Below are 15,880 nucleotides of genomic sequence, written 5' to 3'. Positions count from 1 at the left end.
AAAAGCTTTCCTGGAGGCACTTCAGCTGACAATATTAAACAGAAACAGAAGGACAAGATGAAAGAAATCCCAAAGTGGCTAAAGTCCTATTAGCGTGATGGAGAATAACTTGAAAAGGGCGAGAGAACAAAGTGCATTTAAATCAGAGCATGTGAATGGAATGTTAACTAACGATATGGAAGAAGCACAAATTTTCTCTAATTTGGTAGTTTGACATCTGCAAGAGATAGTCGAAGCCATTACGTGTGCCCCCATAAAAATGGATCACCCCGCTTGTTTTAATAAGACCAATCATTTAATCCATGTTACAGGCAATTAACACTTAAACAGCCATGAAATTATCTAATGGGATTGTCTTGTTCGGTTAACTAATTGAATTCACGAGCCAAATGAAACAAGCTAGTGATAAGCGGATTGTGAAGGAAAACAAGAGAGAAACGAAATGACGGGAGATTAATAAAGCCTACTTTGGTTGGCTGCATCAACACGACGGTGAAAACCAAAAGTAGTATTTTTCAAATATCAGTCACAATCAGATGTCTGGAGTTACGATATATGAGACTTTTTGTTCTCATGTCATAAGCAGAGGTCAAATGCATTGCATACTTTTCTTCAGGGTTTGACTCATCATTGATACATTGACCGGCCTTAAGCTATGAAAGAAACATGGCTCCCCGAATATGTCTACAGACATAGAAACGATGGCAGCAATAGTCTTAGCAAGGCTGATAAAACGTACATCTCTTTTTTCCGTTACTATTATGTATCTAAATTAGGGTTGCGTCACACGACGAATGTGAAACGTTTGTTGGAATCACGATGCCGTCTCAAAACCGTCATGTCTGTCAGCCATTTGCAATGGACGATTTCATCATCTATAGCAAAATTATGAAAAGAAAATACATTTTTACAATATATGTTCAAAATAAAATCTTTTTTACTCTATATATTACATATAAAAACATACAGTATATACTATATACACATTTAGCAGATTTCAGATAAACTCCGTTGAGAGCATGTATGTTATATTATATTTTTTCCTCATAACAAAATCAGCAGACAGCACGAAACAGATGTTAGTTGACTCTAGACAGACACCTAACACATTCCTCCTGGCGTCTGTCCAGCAAGCACTCTCTCTTATCCTATTACGCTCTTATTCCGCATCTCCGTTTCCATCTTGTTATCGAGTAAATACGTTCTCATTTTACAGGAGGCTCAAACTGATGAATTGTGGGACGGTTTTAACGGTGGAACGTGTGCACGATGTTAAAAGCCACATTTATCTTTCCCTCTCTCCGATTTCACATCTGTTTCTCTCCGCCTTTTATTTCCCAGGATAAAGGTTTAGCATATCTATTTTGCAAAGCTCATGTCTCCACTGGGAGCAGCTTGACGGACTCGAGATTCAAGCTGCAGAAAACTGTGAAAAGCAAAAACGATTGGACCTCCGAGCTATATTTTTCAACTATGAAGGGATGATCCTTAATCTTTTGGTTTTAACCTAAAAGTGTCTGAAAGAGGAATGATTTTGACCTTTGTCTCTATACCGCGAAGGCTCTAAAACTGTAAAAACGATTAAATGTCCTGTCCAGGCACTGAAGTGATCACAATTAATGAAATCTTTTGCTTGCCTCCGTGCCAAAAGATTCCCCGTTTCTTCTTCCAGACATTTTGGACGCGATTCTCAGAATAGTGTACCTTCATCTGCTGTCTGATCCATTATATTGTTTTTTCGAATGACAAGAACAATAACAGAATTATTTTTAATAATTCATGTTAATCTAAATAATCTCTTTAAAATTCGAATGAACTGCTCCGTTGTTCAAATACATTTTATCCACTTGTCAATATCTGGTATAAGATCAAGCAAGAGTTAATATTACCACGCAATTTCATCGGAGCCAAAACCAAGTATCTAAAAGTATTCCCATCTTGTGTTAGTGGCAGCGAGGACAATGATTTTTCATTAAAAGTGAATTTCCCGAGTAATTGTACCCGGGAATATTTCACTCCAGCAATATAAACATGTCAGTCATAGTTTCATTGGGGATTTGGTGTGTTCACGTGGGATGAGAACATGACATCATCCTATATTAGACTTAATTGGCGCTTCTTTGCTGTGATGTGTGTAAAGTTCAATGTAGACTGTGGGTAGAAGAGAATTTGCAAATTGTAGCCATTTTAACTGTTGATTTTGAGCAAGAAAGGAGAAGTGAAAAGCGGCAGAAGACGGCAATGAGAGGAGAGACAGAGAAACAACATCGCCAGTCCCCATTGACTTCTTTTAAACAGACACAAAACCAATGCAATTCAATGGGTGCCGCCATTGTACTGCAATATTTCTTTTTAAATATCTTTTGTGTTCTGCATAAGAACACCGTACAGGTTGGAAATGACAAGAGGGTGAATAAATGACAGGATTTAAATTTTTGGGTGAACTATCCCTTTAAACGACAACCTGTCCATACAGTTCACTGCCACCAAAAGATATCACCAATTCCAGCATCGGTCACACTCCCAGACACACCCGCAAAATACTCGCACCATGTAAACAGCATTGAATGTGGTCTCTTGAGACTTAAGTCTCAGAAACACACTCATCTTCCCACCCCTCTAATTCACCAGCCCACATGTATAATTTCCCCACAGTGACATCTGGAGGAGTGACTTACCTGAGAGACGCACATACAAGCTCTCATTAAACAAGAGATTACTGGTGCTGCTTACAATAATTATGATTGCAACATCTTATCAACCCTATCATCATACTGCCAGGTATGTAATTCACTCAAACTTGTATTTACTTAACAAAACACTACACGGCATTTAACAAGCACAGTAAAACCAGGTTATATTTTTACTCGTGTTTTGTAAATTATTCTTAAGCCAATACATAATATGTTTAGAGAAGAGACTTACCAAAAACAATTTAACTATAGTACACCATCATTTAACTATTGTGACACTGAATTTTTTTGCAAATATGATTTAATTGCTTTTATTATTTTTACATACACACGTACAGTATTGCGTTAAGAGAACATTCTTTCCTTTCTAAACTGGTTCCTCTTTTTATCCATTTCTCTCTTCCATGTCCTTCACTGTCCTCTAATCATAAAGGCACGCCTTCCAGTCAGTGACAGACACATTTTTCTTTTTACCTCCCCATAACCCCTGTTGTGATTCACATTGTGTTCTTTCCATCCCTCTGCTCGGATTGGCCAGCTCCCCCTCCGCTTCCTCCCCATCGCGATGCTTCGGTGTGTCAGAACGGGTCATTGTCTGAGTCTAAGTACTGCTTCGGCATTAGGGTCCGTGCCTGACTGACAGATGGTAATAAATGGTGGCAGTCTAAAAAAACATGAAGAGAGAGGAACCTTTGACCTAAGGGCCCCCTTGAGGTCAAGACTGTCTAGTAACCTCAAGGCTGTAACTCCCACACCCAGACCACATCTGGAGGTAGAATATCTTCCTGCGGCTTTGTGGGAATAAAACATCTTGGCCTCTCACTATTGTAAATCCAGACTCAAATTATTTCATCTGGGTTCATTAATTTGCTTATATTTTCAAAAAGTATTTGTTTTTTTATTGATGTAGATCAATAGGAAATAAAAATGTCCTAGAATCGGATGCAGAAAACCATGGTGATCGAATAACAGGTGAAATCTGCCATAACGCAGCGACAGGTAACAAAAGAAGTGCTACCATGGCAACCAAACCAGCAGACACAAGGAGAAGGCATTGTCTTCGTTGATGGGAAGACACAAGTGGATGAACAGACACATGCATACAAGGACATAAACAAGGGATATTTTGGATATAAAATCCAAAGTATAATTATATATAAAACCACGTACAAATCATATCTAATGTATCTTTATTATTATATTGTATATTTCTAACATCATTCTATATTGTATATAATGACATTATATGATATTGTTTATTATAATAATATTTTCTAAAGCTAATATTCAAAAAAAATTATTTATTTTGTTATGTGTTATCTTCCCCACCAGCTAAAAGAGAATAGAATTTTGCTAAAATCTCTTGCATATAAAGACCTACTGTTAACCGCACTTTCAGATGCATATATTTCAGATGCATCCGTTCACAATGTCAAACAGCATCTCAATAACAAGTTCTGGACTCCCCTTACTGCACAAAAGGTGTCACGGGGTCCAGGTCTGGGGTTCAGTTAAGCTGCCTGGCGTCAAAGGCTATTGTAACCACCTATTATAACAGACCTGTTGGTGTGTCTAAACAAATCACATCCCGGTGGACCACACAGTCATTTTTCTTCTCCATTTGCAGTTAAGGATCACAATAGGACGAGTCAAAGGGGATAATTCACTTCCTACCGTGAGCAATTAGAGTCTAAGGGAACAGAGAGACTTAAGTGACACTAAAAGAGTCATGTCAATCCGTTTTAATGTCACATTACAGCGTTTGCGAAATGACACTAAACTTCAGTTTCCATTCCATTATATTCAAGACCTGGGTCTTGAGTTGGGTGCCTACAGAAAGTTCTCAAAATAAACATACTTTGGAAGTAAGAGGTGTGACAACTAACCCCAGTCGAACCTCTACATCTGTTGGGTTATTTACAATCTCTCTTACACATTGTTTTCTCAAAAACAACAATTATCAAGGGACAAGCACAAAAGACACCATCACGCAAACACAATGCCCAAACAGAGAATCACTGTCTCGCACTCATGCAGAATACTAACCATGTCTGTTTCTCACAATGACAAGTGAGAAAAAGATTTCCCCTTTTCCCAAAGCCGCTCTCCAACCATAACAGAAAAATGTTTTGATTCTCGACATGAGCTAACAGAATCCCTCATGTTACACTCAAGAAAGAAACACATCAAACCAGCTGACAGTGCAAAGCATTTATCCAGATTGGATAACCTTTGGTTCTAAGGCCGTTTCAAAACAAAGTAGTAATCTACAATCTTGACATTTTAAGTGTCTTTGACGCTAACAGTGTATTAGTGATGAGCGGTACAGACAGATCAAAATGTAACGTGAGGGGAGTGATTGTGATTAGTTAGATGAGTACAGAGGAACGATAAAACTGTTAGAACATACAGTCTGCACATGAGTGTTGTAAGATGAGTGTGGATGGTGGAGTGGTGTTAGTACGGCTTGGCATGTTGTACAATGAAGATAGCTAAAAGTGATGACAGCCTAAATGTTTTTGTATGCAGAAAAATTATTTTACATTACACAACAGCAGCAAATAGTATGTGCTGTGGGGCTGCAATTTAATGACCGAAATCCGTTTTAGACAAAAAAAAATATTTATACAGTAGCTTAGGAGGAAGTTATTAAGTTTGTTCCCCATTGCGTCAACTTGATGATCACCCAAAATTCCAACACAACTTCATGGCAATTTGTAATTTGCATGAATTTGCTGCATCTCTTTTGCATATTTTTGTACAACCTGCTTTTGGGCCAGCACATTTTTTCTAATAACTATACTTTTTTTGTGCACTTTGCATGGTGAATACCAATTACCAACATCATAAAGTACACGTTTTTTGTTAGATTAGGCTGCTAAAAAAATGTATCACAAAATAGACACAAATGGCAGTAAGGTAATACTGTAAGATTCAATACTCTACGTGGAGAGCATAGCATACATGTTTATATTTGAGAAATGTTAGAGTTCATGTATAAAAAATGTTATGTTGGGATTTTGGCAAATCTGAGCACATTTTGAAACATTACGATCTCTTCTAACTCTAAAGCAAACGCACAAGCCTGAGAAGCAGTAGGTATCCACTAGCGCTCCATTTAATTGAATTGGGTCAAGAGATAGTTCGCCCACAAATGAGAACTATTTAATCGTTTTATCACCCTTTAAAACCTCTATGAATTTCTTTCTTCTGCAGAACACAAAAGAATATGAAGAGCACTGGAACCCATTGACATTGTAGACACAAAACCATTGAGACATTTCCTAAAATACCTTCTATTTGTTCCACAGAAAACATCATATACAGAGTAAATTATGACATTTTATAATTTTGGGTAAACTATCCCTTTAAAGATCACATTTTTAAACCTTTCTTATGGTTTTCTTTATTAAGTTAAGAAGTTGATGATCCCTCAAAAGCGCCTGGACGTGAACGCCCTTGAATCTGAGTCTCCATGACGGCTTCTTCAAATTTAGCATCTCCCTGTCATACACACATCCACCAACCCACATGCCCATCTGTATGACTCATCTGATGAGCTGTGACCCAGACCTCACCAAAAATGAATATCTGCGCCTTTTCTCTCCTTATGGTTGTGCTCCTACTCCTTCGGGAGGGTGACATGTTGACAGCTCCCCAGAGAGCAGAGCGAATGAAGAGAAAAGCTTAAGATGACAATCAAGAGATAAAACATTTTTGTGAAGACAGAGACAGAAAGTAAAAAAAGCAGAGAATCCAGGAATATATAAATGGCTAAAGAACAGTTCCAGGGGGAAAATCACATTCACGCTACTTTATATTTTTCTTTTTCATTTTGGGTATAATTTGACCTGAATATATTATCATCAGATGTTTTAACCAAACAGATCAAAATCATTATAGTTCTGTGGCAATACTGTGAATTTTAGCTTAATATAGTTATTTTTGGTATTATATGAATAAACCATATACTAAATCATCATGATGCTGAATGAATACCAAATTAACGTGACATGGTGTTTACATCAATTTCAAACAAAATATGGGATCACCACGATTAACAAAACAACGTCTTTAAACAACGTCTAAAAACACGTTTTATTATGGTACTCTTCAGTGAGTTTTGGTTTGAGAAACCAAGGGTCTCTATATTTAGCTCTGCTGCTGTCACCTCGGCTCTCCGCTCAATGTGACAGTTCAAAACCAGTGCAGCAGCACAGGATGCTGGGATACACCAACACCTTGACACAGCCGCACTGACCGGCATCTGCCTGCACCCCTGCATCACAGACAAAGCATTTGCTCTCATATAAAACGCTTGTGAGAATATTTCAAGTGCCAATTCTAAATTACGATCCACTAGACTGAGATGTTAATACAGCACATGACCACATCACCCTTTGGCAAAAACAAAAAAGAAATGACCAGAGAACAAAGAACAGGCCTCCAAGACCTCGCCTATCTGTGTCTCATGCAGCCTTTTCAAAGTGATTCTTCTGAAGCTGAAACTCGATGTAGGGTCACAAGGTTAAGTTTATTTCTCTGCCAAGCGCTCCATTAGAGAACGCCCCATGGGAGCAGCACAGAATAATGCATTTTAGATGATTTCCATCTCGTTCTGCTTTTTAATACCATTTGGATACATTGCTGCGCTTTCGCCTACAAAACGAGAGCAAGACTGAGCTTGTGAGCTTTAGCAAAAAATTAAAAAGCTCTGTTACCTGAAGACAAACACATTTTTGTTGGATCAGGGAAAATTGATACAAGACGCCGCTGAGGGAGACTGAAGATTGGGCCAAAAACACAGACAACTGCACACACACACACAAGCACAATCGCTTTCAAATAATTTCCCATCAGCGCCACAGGTGAGACGTGTCTGAAGAAACAATCCTCACTGATTGGCATTGTGCGTAAAGCTGTTAGTTCATCTCTGATGTGAAATTGTGAGAGACAGTCTCATCTTCTGTCTGAACGGGTCTCTTAGGCGGATCTTGGCAGGTTGAAGGAGGTTCACCTTTCAGAGAAACATTGATTGCTCAGGGGCTCTCTCTTACACATGATTTTTCCTTTCTCTGTCTAACTGCGTGTGTGTGTGTGTGTGTGTGTGTTAGAGAGAAGCACTTACTGAATTCTCTGGTGTCCCGATTGACCCAGTTAAAGTCCAGTTAGAGTGCTTACACACCGTACTCATTTAGTTTGGTTGAATCGTACGTTTTTCTGCTTGGTGCGGTTCGTTTGGGCAGGTGTCGATCGCAGTCGAGTGTGCACCAAAAGCATAACAAATAAGCGTACCAAGACCTTCTTAAAGGTGGTCTTGGTACGCTTTCAAACAAACCCTGGAGCGGTTTGTTTGTGGTGAGAAGGCGATCTGACCTCGAACAGACCCAAATGCAAAAAGTACTGCACGTTTTTGGACTAAACCAGCTGCCGGAGTCAGCTGTGCTGTGCATTATTGAATGAGGACAAGTGTTTGTTGACAGTTTGCACTAGCATGGCAGCTTTACATCCAAGGGCGGAATGTACAAGTTCCTGTGGTATGATGACTTCAATAAAATACTTGGGACAAAACCGGATGATGACCTGGTGGATGTTGTTGAGATCACCATTGCCGCTTTACAATGATGCGACTGATGCTCGCACAGTTCACCAGGCTAACGTTGTTTATTTAGTGTAAAAAAGCAGCTTAGGAAATATATTCTCGCCAACGAGTTATGTGCATGTGTCACGTGACTCCATATTGGTTCGTTTCAACTGGTTTGGACCAAAGCAATCAGTGTGGTGTAAAAAAAGGAACCAACATCTGTGAAAAATTCTACAATGTATAATTGTTTTGCCATTGGTCCGGACCAAATGAACCGAACTAAAGGTGAGAAAGCGCCCTTATAGACAACAAAGGATGAGCTTAATCAACTCATTGGTGTAAAGTATTGAGTGTACAATAATTGGAGTTGTTACTTTCTCTTTATCTCTCTCTTCCTGCAAAATGGCTTAAGGCCAAACACATCTTCAATTACGAAAAACAAAAAAAGGAATAGAAAGTAATGTAACACTATAAGAAATCAAACATATCCTTAAGCTACACAGTTATCTCGGTCTCAGCACGTGCTCAAGAATAAAGTAAATCGTGCCATTTCATTATATAGGTGTGTATAAAGGCTTTATATACTATGTATAATTGCTTTTACACACATTGTTTGGTATGGATACAAGACAATAAAATCCAACTTCAGAAGTATAATTCCCAGCTTGTTTGGATATATTTGTCTCCATTTTCACACATGGCCAATTATTGCATCCAGGTGTTTCTCAACAATGATGAGCTAAACAGCAAGAACCGTTCAAATTTTCAAATGGTGTGGCAGATTAGTGTAACAAGCATTTAAAGGAGGAATCTGTTCACTTTTTTCCCACACAAAGTGAGGACGGACCGCCTGAAAGGGACCTGCTCCAGTTTTAGGGGTCATAACCTCAGTCCTAGCACCCTTAAATAGGCTGTTATTAGAGCTTATTTGAAGATAAAAATAGACTCTACCTCAGACAACCACACTCATATTGTGCCCTGGTCAAATATTTAAATGAGAATGTATGTTGTTTAAAATGTGCTGCTAAACAGACCAGAAGTGGACCCAGATATAGCCAACGTGTGTTTTAAATAAAGCAAATGCACTTCTATCAAGAAATATATAAAGATTTCTAAAAGCTCACAAACCAGCGGGTTTCGCAATCTCCCATTAGAAAAACTTCACAGATATTGTCCACAGTAGAGGGGGTGTTTTGCAGAACGTTACCCACAAGAATGTCATAACACTTTGTATGCTGGATTTAATCGTGATAATATATGCATTGCTGTCCGCTCCACCTTCACGTCCCTCGAGCACCTTGAGATTATGGCTTCAATGTGTCTACGTACATTCGTCTAACTGAGCAATGAGTGTGCTATCCTTCTGAGACTCTACTGATGGAATTTAAATTAAAACAATGTGCACAAACAACACCCGTGGCACTATTCACACACACACGCACACGCACACCACACACAGGCACACAGGCACACACAGCATTCCTCCATGAACCAGCCCTTGGTTTCTCAACCACTGTACAGCGATATGATATGCATAAACATGCTCATAAATCCATTGTCATGTCCAAAATGAGGAGTTATGGGATTGCTGGTACACAAAAGGATGAATTTAGGTTGCCATGTGACTCCAGAAGTCATCTTGGCTACCTTTTTGCATTTAAATCCCAGACTTGCAGAGGTGTATGGACAAGAAGAGAAGGGTGCGTGGTGTGTATGCGCTAGGGAATAAAAGGGAAAATGTAAATAAAATAAGTCACCTTGTGTTGCACAGAAACGTAAAGTTAGCAATAGCTCACACGAAAATAAAAATTCTATCAAAATTTACTCAACATCTTGTCATTGCAAACCTGTGTGACTTACTTTCTTCAGCAGAACACAGAAGATATTTTGATGAATGTTGGTAACCAAAGAAATGGCATTACTCATTGACTTGCATTGGTTTTGTGTCCATACAATAGAAGTCAATGGGTCTCGCCATTTAGGGGCATATTTTCCACTAGGGACAAGGGGACATGTCTTCCACTTTTCAAAATCCTGTTCGTGTTGCCCCCCCAATTTCAAATAATTTTGTTATGATTTTTAATCGAACACCACCGTCATAGCCACAGAGAAATAGGACCGAGTAGTCTGCCTGTGTCCATGCGGGCGTCGCATGCACACAAAAAATAGCTCATTGAAAGGTTGTTTTCTATTAAGTGGACGGCAGCAAGTGATTTTCTCCATAGGAATTCACTATGACAAACTCAAAATACTTATGTTTAACGACCAGGTAAGCCCACATTTCTGTCAAACCTTACTTGTTATTAACACTCGCTTCTGTTAAAAGAACGAGCCCTTAAAAATCTCCCGATAAGCGTTTCTTTCCAAAAATCCGTTACAAGGAAACAGCTTAACGTACCAAAAGAACAACTACGGAAAACCAAATGAAATACATTTTGTTTAAACCCTGGTATCAAACAAACATGATAACAGAAAAGTTTTATGTTCTCAGTTTGTCGCTGCCTTGAACCATGTTATCAGGTTTCTTTAAAATAAACAAGCTTAACGTGAGACTATTGTTATCACTGGAATAAGTGCTTGTTCTTTTAACAGTAGCTAGTGTTTATAACAATTAAGGTTGAATGGAAATCTGGTTTTGCGTAGGCTATTTTAAGCTGTTTTCTTATAATGGACGATCAGACTCGTTCAGCAGCTAGTGTTTAAGACAAGGCTTGACAGAAATGTGGTCTTCCCTGGACGTTAAGGACCTGCTTAAGCGTTTTAGAAAGTCATCCAGCTCGTCTCCTCCCAACCGCAGATTCAGGTTAACATGCCATTTTTTACTCCGTTTCTCAGTCAATACAATAATGCAAAACAAAGGTATTTTGAGTTTGTGATATTGAATTCCCTATCGAGAAAATCACTTGCTGCATCCGCTCTTCGCTCACTTCATGCAGAAAATCCATTATTTCATTAATTTTGTATCCCCCATAGTGCCTAAACATATGTAAATGAGGAAATGCGATTCAAATCAAAAACATTTCCCCCCCATTTTGTGCCCCCCCCCATTTCTCAAACCAAAGTTATTTACATCCTTGCCGCCATTGTGTGATTACCGCCATTCTTCAAAATATCTTCTACTGTGTCAAACACTTAAAATGACAAGAGGGTAAGTAAATGATGACAGAATTTTCATTTTTGGGCTTTGCACAATCCCTAACACAAAATGAAAACTGAAAGCCTGAAATTCCCTAATAATTAATGTCATAAAGTCATGTCTTATATAGTTCAGCAGACCTTGAACTTCACAGATGATTTATCTTGGCTTCCAGAGATGTGCCAGCCTGGACTGTCTGCAATGTAAAAGGGCACAAGACGACACTGGTATCTCCTCTCTTAACTCACCGACACCACCACAGGCAGCCAAGTCCTCCCTCAGACTCTGAAACTGACTCTGTCTGGCAGGGTTCCCTGCCCTCCCTACATGCTTGTACTGGAAACTCTACTGAGGGAGATACCAAATGTGTGTGCGAGTTTCACTTTGTAGCCTTTTACCTGAATTCCTCCAGGGAAGATACTTTGAAAGGCATTCATTTCTTTACCCTGTTTTTTTCTTAAACGGCACCTTAAGCTACGTCGAATCATCACACACCATGCATGAAATTGCATATTGTCTAAAGCAGAACTACTTAACACGCGGCCCTAGGGGCTACAGAAGGCCCTCGAGTTCTTCTGGCTTGTGTGATGTTGACATTATTATGGCAACTGCAATAACTACAAACATTACTTCGTTCTTACCATAATGATAAAAGGCAGGGTTGGAGTTATCAGCATGTACGGCGCAACATTAAAATGTCCAAACCGGTTAAGATTGTAAAGTTTATATCAAGGACATCTGCAGCACAATAACATAAAAGAGGGACTAGAATGACTTTTGATGCATCAAAGGGATAGTTCACCCAAAAATGTAAATTCTGCCCTCATTTTCCCACTCTAATGTAACTTTAAACCTGTGTGACTTCCATAGAACACAAAAGAAGATATTTTCTAGAATGATGGTAACTGAACAACGGAGGCACCCATTAAATTGCATTGGTTTTGTGTCCATACAAGAAGTAATTGGGTACCACCGTTGTTCTTTGGCAAAATTCTTCAAATGTTGACTGCGATTTTGTGTCACTGACCGTGAGCTTTCCAAAGTTGACCAATTGTGCTCTAAACAAGTAATAAATCTAATCCAACACTTCAGCATTGCGCCACCCCATTACAGCCGCAAACAACTTCTGACCTCATGACATAAACAGTCGTACCTCATATTTAAGTAACTGAGAGAGACGTATGACAGGATGTCCTGTATATGTCAAAGACTTGCCACAGGGCAGAAAGACAGATGATTATGGCTAAAGCTCGGTTTTTGGCAAGCCACCATAATGATTTTCTAATGACACCAAACGAGTACAAAACCAAAACAGGATTCTGCTAAGCTTGAGCTGTTTGTGGGACAGAAGAATTGAATGTAAGCCTCTAACAAATGTACTCTTTTTGCACAAGACGATCAATTTCAGGGCAGGGACATGCTTGAAGTGTTTAGTTAAAGCTGTAAGACAGAGAAATACGATGCCAGACACATAAACCATGGTTAATGTGCTTCCAATATGTATTACATAAACCAGACAAAGTTCTATTTTTCATCAATAGTTCTGCTGTGGTATTTTGATAATCTCCAGACAGCTCACAAATCATGTTTTGTCATATCGCAAGCTGAAATATCCCTCCCATGAATGCATGAGATATGTTCTCCAGTGTGTCTTGGCAGTTAAGAGTGGGTATTGTCTTGACTGACAGAAGTACAATATCACTACAAGAACAGGTCTAGAGAAATCAACCAAAACTATAAGAGCCAAATCATTTATCAGTATCAGTATTCCATTTAGAAAGAAAGACTTACTGTTCAAGCTTATAAACTAATTTAACAAAATAAGGAAATATAATTTTTTTAGAATCAGGCATTTTCTTACATTCAAGCAATATTCAACGTAATATGCAGCTGTGCATTTTTCCAGCAAATGAGATCCTTGGGAATAAAACTCACGCCCTCGGCATGGTTGTGCCATGTTCTTCCAGAACCATCGTGTTATGAAGAAGAAATTAGAAATGCACAGTCCCGGAAAATGGGAAACTATCAAAAACACAGGTATTCAGAAGAAAATAGTTCAGACAATCCCAAGGGAAATACTCTTTCAGAACTAAAAACTAATTACATTGCTTAGCCAACCAAGAAGCGTGCACAAACCCCAACAGACCCAACATGAAAACCAATTCCCTCAGAATGGGTTAAACTCAGTCACAGAGTGATGACCAAACGTAACATTCAAGTATTTCTGTTGGCAGGCTGTATGACGAGGAGGGTTAGAAAAACCAATTAAAGAAACACAAAAACGGGCAATAGAAAGGAAAATTAGTTCAGGCAGCAAACTGTAAAACTCTCTAAAAATAGAAAGGTGAAACAGACAGGTAACCGAAGAAGGAAAGTAGCTTGCTCAGCACTTTATGAGCCAAAACTGAAAAAAGCCCACCAGACTCAATCAAAGAAGTGTTGCATTGAAAACCTTATATAGCAAATAATAAAGCCAATATAATGGAAGTAAATGTAATGTGTACTATGGATTCAATATGTACAATTTCCAGTTATGTATATATTTGAACAGCAGTGAAGCTCATCTCCAGCAGGGGCTGTAGGCACATACAGAGCAACAGTGCGAGAATAAGCAAATAGAGGAGATGCAGCATCCTACCTTTGAAGGACAGGGAGACTCGTGGAACAGAGGCGGGTGGCAGTGAAGACAAAAGATTGCTTTGGACCGAGACAGCTGAAAACACAGAGGCCAGAAGGGTCCCCAGCACCAAAGTCCTGGCTCCCTGCATGGTTGCTTTATCCAAAGACCCACTGGAGCTTTATTCAGTCCTATGTGGGAAGGAAGGGAGGCACAAAATATTAAAATAAATATTAATGTGCTGAAAAAAGTTCCTTTACTGCGACACAAATGATCACATCAGTTATCACCGGTTTCTGTGTAGATTTATTTCGATCTGAATTATACATGTTTACAGGACAATTACAATATTCAATAGGACCATCCGCGTATTGTAATCACTAAACAAATAAGTTGACACGAAAGGATGCTATAAATGAATTTCAATCGTCAAGAGCAGCGGCATTTCTATTTCCAGCCCAGAAAAAATTATTCAGGATGTATTCTTAATATATGTACACTCAAGAAAATGTATTCTGGATGACTATAACATTTATTCAATAACCTCACCCTCTAACGTCTGCAAATAGCAAATATTTGTGCCAACTCTTGGCATTAAAGATTGGATAAAGTGCTCGATTCAGAGTAAAGTATGAATGAAATGTGTTTATTTCCCTTCAATTAACCTTAAAACATTCTGCATTTACCGCAGAACTCACCTACAACACGTCCGATCCAATGTGTTCCAACGTGCAAATCATTTGCAATCCTCAAACAAACGCACGCGTATAAAGAAAAGCACCGCGTCCACCAAAAGTAAATCGTACGTCACTGCATACAAGTGTCCAAAAAGTACTCGCTCCTTATTTTCCGGCTTTTGACTCCGATTCCGTGCTCGACAGGAGTTTTAAACGCTCCCCTTGTGTTTCGCCCAAGCGTGCCTGCTCTCATCGGGTCCAATGCTCGTCTGCCACTGAAGGAGTCTGGCAGGTGGATAAAGCGCTGTGACTCCCCCCTGGGCGGAGACTTACCTTAAAAGTAACTCCCATTTTTATTTCCCATGCAATTTGGCATTGCGAATACACGCGCAAAATCAAAACAAAAACACTAGAGGAATTTGCACTGTGGGTGCAATGCTTATCTTCAATAACTGTGGCAACAGATCATCACGCGCATATAGATCTATTGAGCGCTCGCGTGCGCTCGCGCTCCTACTCACCCTGGGCGACGCCCACACGATACACGCGTTCACGAGACTAGAGAACAGTTATATGGAGATGAAACACATTGTATTGATTTTTTTATTTTGTTTGGTTAGCTATTTGTTAAGTTAAGAGGCAGTTTAACGTTAAACATTGTGTGTGGGACCCTTTTTCGTTCATCTGTTTTCTGTTCATTTATTTATATTACATATTGAATTTTAAATATCTAGTTCATAGTTAACTTTATTACAACATATAGAATTTATACATGTTCAGTCACATAATGTAAAACACACTTATAACTCTTGAAGTAACTGAATTTACACACTCGCACAAAGAATGTCTTTTAGGTCTTACACCAAATGTAAAGCTTTGCATTATCAACCAAAATATAACTGGTCTGCAAGTTACGTGGAACATAATTCTGAATCTATAACTGCTAAATGTTAGTAGTAAATGTGTGAATAAGTTTTTAGTCTATAGGAGAACATTTTTCAACCTCAAAGTCTCCGTCGTATTATCATCATACCAAGAAATTAAACTATAGTCTATCGAATAAATTCCCCAGAAATGACAACTGCCCTCAGGAGTCAGAAGGCTTCCTTGGATTCAATTTGCTGGTTAGAATGAAAGGCTAAATACTTGAGGATTATGTGAAATTTCTGTGAT

The 15,880-nt window shown here is 38.9% G+C and overlaps 1 protein-coding gene across 2 annotated transcripts in view; it reads right to left on the bottom strand.

Annotated features, from left to right (window-relative positions):
• Positions 1-14,988, bottom strand: part of sema3fa (sema domain, immunoglobulin domain (Ig), short basic domain, secreted, (semaphorin) 3Fa) — a 36,704-nt gene extending 21,716 nt beyond the window's left edge. Inside the window, exons 1-2 of one of the 2 annotated variants that reach the window (XM_079459664.1) lie at positions 14,729-14,988; positions 14,052-14,221 (exon numbers count right to left, since the gene is read on the bottom strand). In XM_079459664.1, the coding sequence (XP_079315790.1) occupies positions 14,052-14,181 (130 nt within the window). In that variant the 5' untranslated portion in view covers positions 14,182-14,221; positions 14,729-14,988. The remainder of the gene's footprint in view (positions 1-14,051; positions 14,222-14,728) is intronic. The other variant, XM_079459665.1, reaches the window with a different exon arrangement.
• Between the last annotated feature and the right edge of the window lie 892 nt (positions 14,989-15,880).

The sequence above is a fragment of the Barbatula barbatula genome, assembly GCF_947034865.1.
Source record: "Barbatula barbatula genome assembly, chromosome: 7".
In the NCBI taxonomy this organism is placed as follows: domain Eukaryota; kingdom Metazoa; phylum Chordata; class Actinopteri; order Cypriniformes; family Nemacheilidae; genus Barbatula; species Barbatula barbatula.
Note: the sequence above shows the minus strand (reverse complement) of the source record. Positions and strands in the feature narration are given on the sequence as shown.